Below are 5,042 nucleotides of genomic sequence, written 5' to 3'. Positions count from 1 at the left end.
CCAAAGAGGGAAGTAGCAAGTCACAACCAGCAACCCTAGACTTCATTTCATACAGCAGCAAGTCAGCAGTTAGTGAAGAAGGAGCTGGCATGCACTAGGTCCATTTTGAAACTTCTCAGAATTTCCCAGCAACCTTCCTCGAAGCATAAGAAAAGAAACTACCATGCAATTATTGGTTTTATTTTTCCACATGGTCCAAGCTTGTCGTCAATTCTTACGGTGCAGTAGCACCTCAAATTAGAATACAAGAGGAGACCTGTGCTTCAGGTCAAGTTTCCTACTGTAGATCAAGTTTTTGGTTCTTGTACAGGCCCTTCTGCCATAGCCTATAGAATTGGAGGGGCACATTATGGCAGGAGAAGCAGTTCTATCAGGCTTCATGCAGGTCCTTCTTTGAGAAGCTGTCCATGTTTGCATGGAATGAGTTCAGATCACTTTGGGGCGTCGGCGAAGAGGTGGAAAATCTCTCAAGTAGACCCAACAATACAAGCCGTGCTTGAAGATGCTGAGTAGAAGCAGTTGAAGGATAGATCAGTGAGAAGTTGGCTGGCAAACACAGCAATACAGATTGTGCTTTATATTATCTACATTTCCTCTATCTATGAAATTATTAGCAGAACAAATGTCTAGCTGAGAAATTTCTAACACCCCAGAAAGCTTAAGCCATAGAATGGAGGTCTGTCATCTCACAAACCCATGCGGCACCTTCTTATTGGTCCATGTGGGACAATGATACATCTAATCCCAACAACTGACATCATGGACACTTAGTATGCCATTACCTCACCATTAGACTCCTCCATCTGAAGAAGAAGACACATCTGAAAGTTCAATACTAACCATTCTTCATGCCATGTTCACCAAACAATCCTTGTCACAGAAGTCATTGTTACCAATAACAATGATCTCAAATAAAAAAAAAAAAAAGTTTGGTCTGATAGTGGAGACAAAACTCTCTAAACTCACAACCAACAACCTTAGACTTCATTTCATATAGCAGCAAGTCAGCACTCAATCAATGTTCTCATATTTTCCAGTGACCTTCCTCGAAGAATAAGAAACTGCAGGTGCAAATATTTTATAAAGGACAAACTGCAGGTGCAAATATTTTATAAAGGACCCATCAGCAACCGGGGTTCATTTTTTCCTTAAAAAAACAACTGGGTTTCAATTTTCCATCTGGTGGCCATGCTTGTCAGCAATTCCTGCGGGCCCAGTAGCACCTCAAATTTGAATAGAAGAGAAGACCTGTACCTCAGGTCAAGATTCCTACTACAGATCAAGTTTCTGGTTCCTCTGCAAGGCCCTTCTTCCATAGACAACGGAATTGGAGGGGCACATTATGGCAGGAGAAGCAGTTCTATCATCCTTCATGCAGGTCCTTTTTGAGAAGCTGTCGATGTTTGCATGGAATGAGTTCAGATCACTTCGGGGTGTCCGCGAAGAGGTGGAGAATCTCTCAAGTACACTATCAACAATACAAGCTGTGCTTGAAGATGCTGAGGAGAAGCAGTTGAAGGACAGATCAGTGAGAAGTTGGCTGGCAAAGCTCAAGGATGCAGCCTATGATGTGGATGACTTGTTGGACAACTATGCAGCAGAAAATCTGAGATTGAAGTTGGAGGGTGACAGAGCTCAGAGCAGCTGGAAGAAGCAGGTATGTGATTGCTTGTCTTGCTCTCTATGGCACAAAGGTTTGTTTGAATGCAAGATAGCACGTAGGATTAGAGCTGTGAGGGGAAAGCTAGATAAGATTGCAAAGGAACGAGATGTTCTCGGTCTCCAAGCATTAGGTGGGATGCGCGTGCCTGAGATCATGGAGAGGCCACAGACCAGTTCATTGGTAGATTGCATGAATGTGTTCGGTAGAGAGGAAGATAGGGACAATATTGTCGATCTGTTGCTCTCTAGTAATGAATCTAGTCCTGCGAATGTTTCGGTCCTCCCCATTGTTGGCATGGGGGGCCTTGGAAAAACTACTCTAACTCAACTGGTGTACAATGACAGCAGGGTAAGAGAATACTTTCAATTAAGAATGTGGGTCAGTGTTTCCGAGAATTTTGATGAGAAGAAGCTGACAAAGGAAACTCTCGAGTCGGCTAGAAGTGGTTTTTCCTCTGTCAACACCACCATGAATATGCTCCAAGAAAAACTCTATAAGAAGTTAAAGGGAAAAAGGTTTTTGCTTGTTTTGGATGATGTGTGGAATGAGGACCATAACAAATGGCACAGTTATAGATCTGCTTTAATTGCTGGGAGAAGGGGAAGCAAAATTGTGGTAACAACTCAAAATGAAAACGTTGGGAGGATCATGGGTGGGATGCCTCCCTATCGGCTGCAACGACTATCAGACAGTGACTGCTGGTTGTTGTTCAAAAATTGCGCATTTGTTGATGGAAACTCTAATCTACACCCAACATTGGAAATTATTGGTAAGGAGATTGTTAAGAAGATCAAGGGATTACCGCTCGCAGCGAAGGCTCTTGGGAGCCTCCTTTACTCCAAAGTAGATGAAGAAGAATGGAAGAGTATTCTGAAAAGTGAGATTTGGGAGTTAGCACCAGATAAGAATACCGTCCTACCAGCTCTAAGATTGAGCTATAAGCACCTACCCCCACACCTAAAGCAGTGCTTTGCATTTTGCTCTGTATTTCACAAAGATCATGTGTTTGAGAGAGACAGGTTGGTTCTGATTTGGATTGCACTGGGGTTTGTTCGGCCTCAAGGAAGGAAGAGACTGGAAGACATAGGGAATGGTTACTTCGATGACTTACTCAGCAGATCTTTCTTTCAGTGTTATAAGGGCAAGTATGTGATGCATGATGCAATCCATGATTTAGCACAATCAATGTCAGTCGATGAATGTCATAGACTAGAAGATGGTAAGGGAACAAGCGCACGGGGGAGGATTCGCCATTTATCATTTTCTTGTGATGATACCATGTTCACTTCATTTGAGCTATTTTATGGTTTCAGGAGACTAAGAACACTCATGTTGTTGCGGGGTTACAAATCCATGACCGCACCAGTTCCTGATGGCCTGTTCTTCAAATTGAGATGCCTCCGTGTGCTGGACCTACATCGCAGGGACATCACGCAGTTGCCAGATTCCATTGGAAATCTGAAACAGCTTCGCTACCTCGGTCTTCCCGGCAGTGAAATCAAAACATTGCCCTCATCAATTTGTAAGCTATACAATTTGCAGGCACTCGTATTAAAAGATTGCAATTCACTAAGAGAACTACCAGAAGGTGTGACCAACCTGATCAACCTGCGGCATCTACAGGCACATACTAGATTGCTTTCCGATATAACAGGGATAGGGAAACTGACCCACCTCCAAGAACTGGAGGAATTTGTCGTTCGCAAGGAGAGGGGATGCAGGATTGCGGAGCTGAAGAACATGACAGAGCTTAGAGGTAATCTTTGCATTCGGAGTCTTGAGAATGTGGCCAGTGGGGAAGAGGCAAGCGAGGCTAGGTTGAACACAAAGGAGTACCTCAATGTCCTAGAATTTACATGGGAAGATAACAGAGATGCCTGCTGTCATGAAGAATATCTCGATGAGAAGGTGCTTGAAGGCCTCCGGCCGCATTGCGAGCTGAAAGAGCTGACGATTAAAAACTTTGCGGGTTCTGTCTTTCCAAACTGGCTGGGGAGTCCATCATTCTCAAGTCTGCATCAAGTTCACCTATCCAACTGCAGAAGATGTGAATTACTCCCACCTCTGGGACAGCTTCCCTTCCTCAGATATCTTGACATAGCAGGTAATGGAACAGTGCGAATTGGCCAAGAATTCATAGGCAATGGCGAGACCAGGAGGTTTCCATCACTAAACGCACTACTACTTGAAGACATGCCCAGATTGGAAGAATGGACTTGTGCAGAAGATGACCAGTTATTCCCCTGCCTCACGGAGCTCGACATCATCGACTGTCCGAAGCTCAAAGCACTACCCCGCCTCCCGCCAAGCCTGACGAGGATCAGGATATCTGAAGCAGGGATCGGTGCTCTTCCAGAATTGTGGGGTTCAAACCAGCCATCCTCTTTATCATCCTTGTACATCGAGTGCTGCCCGAACTTGACATCTCTGCAGCAAGGATTGCTGGGCCACCAGCTGATGGCTCTCAGGGAGTTGACAATTACCAACTGCGAGAGGCTTGTGTCATTGGCAGAGCGACATTTCCAACCTCTGGTGTCACTGAAGAGCCTTCGCTTGTATGGCTGCCCGAGGCTGATGCCATGGACGGTGCAAGAAGCCCTCCTGCCTAGCTCGCTGGAAGACATTCGAGTCGGCTCTTGTTATAACTTAATCAACATGCTACTGGGTGAGCTCAAGAACCTTTCCTTCCTCGGTCATTTTGAGATCGCCGACTGCCCCGACCTCTACCATTTTCCATCCACCGGGCTGCCTCCCATGTTTAAATTCTTGGCCATTTTGGATTGTTTCAATCTCCAAGCACTGCCTCAAGGACTGAAGGAACTCACCTCACTCACTACGTTGGTCATCTGCAACTGTCCCCAGATCATGTGCTTACCGGAGGAGGGCCTGCCTGACGGCCTGCAAGAATTGTACATCAAAGCATGCCCATCACTGAGGAAGCGGTGTTCACTTGGTGGAAAGGATTGGGTCAAGGTAGCTCATGTTGCGAAGGTAGAGATCGAAGAGGAGGAGATCATGTGCCTGTAGAATGGAAAGGGAGGAAGGTGAGAGCTGAAACTTCCTCCATCGTTATAAGTATTTTCCTGTTCTTTTGATTTGAATAGTAAGTGATCAACATGTTTCAGAGATAAAATTCATGGATTTCAATTCCCATTCAGGATATTTTTTCTTTATACCACCTCTTTATCATCTTGAATCTTCTTGTCTTGACTCGATTCTAGCTGGATCGTTCTTGACCTGCTCTTATTTCAGTTATTCTTAACTCGTTTGTGTCTTTACATGCATGATATGGGTTGCACATGGAGAGTTGGCATATTGTTGGCCACTCTCTCAAGTTTGTTGGGAATTTTGGCAAGTGAACAGACCTCTTTGGAAACCA

The 5,042-nt window shown here is 44.8% G+C and overlaps 1 protein-coding gene across 1 annotated transcript; it reads left to right on the top strand.

Moving 5' to 3' along the window:
* The first annotated feature begins 1,027 nt into the window (after positions 1–1,027).
* On the top strand, positions 1,028–4,831 carry LOC105052464 (putative disease resistance protein RGA3). The gene has a single exon (XM_010933283.4). The coding sequence runs from the start codon at positions 1,343–1,345 to the stop codon at positions 4,688–4,690; it is 3,348 nt and encodes a 1,115-aa protein (XP_010931585.1). The 5' UTR covers positions 1,028–1,342; the 3' UTR covers positions 4,691–4,831.
* Positions 4,832–5,042: the final 211 nt, after the last annotated feature.

Source organism: Elaeis guineensis, chromosome 10, assembly GCF_000442705.2.
Source record: "Elaeis guineensis isolate ETL-2024a chromosome 10, EG11, whole genome shotgun sequence".
Taxonomy (NCBI): domain Eukaryota; kingdom Viridiplantae; phylum Streptophyta; class Magnoliopsida; order Arecales; family Arecaceae; genus Elaeis; species Elaeis guineensis.
The sequence above is the reverse complement of the archived record's forward strand: the minus strand, read 5'-3'. Positions and strand labels throughout refer to the sequence as shown.

What these genes read in the sequence shown, in the direction of transcription:
- LOC105052464 (XM_010933283.4), top strand. Translation starts at nt 1,343, where the DNA reads ATGGCAGGAGAAGCAGTTCTATCATCCTTCATGCAGGTCCTTTTTGAG.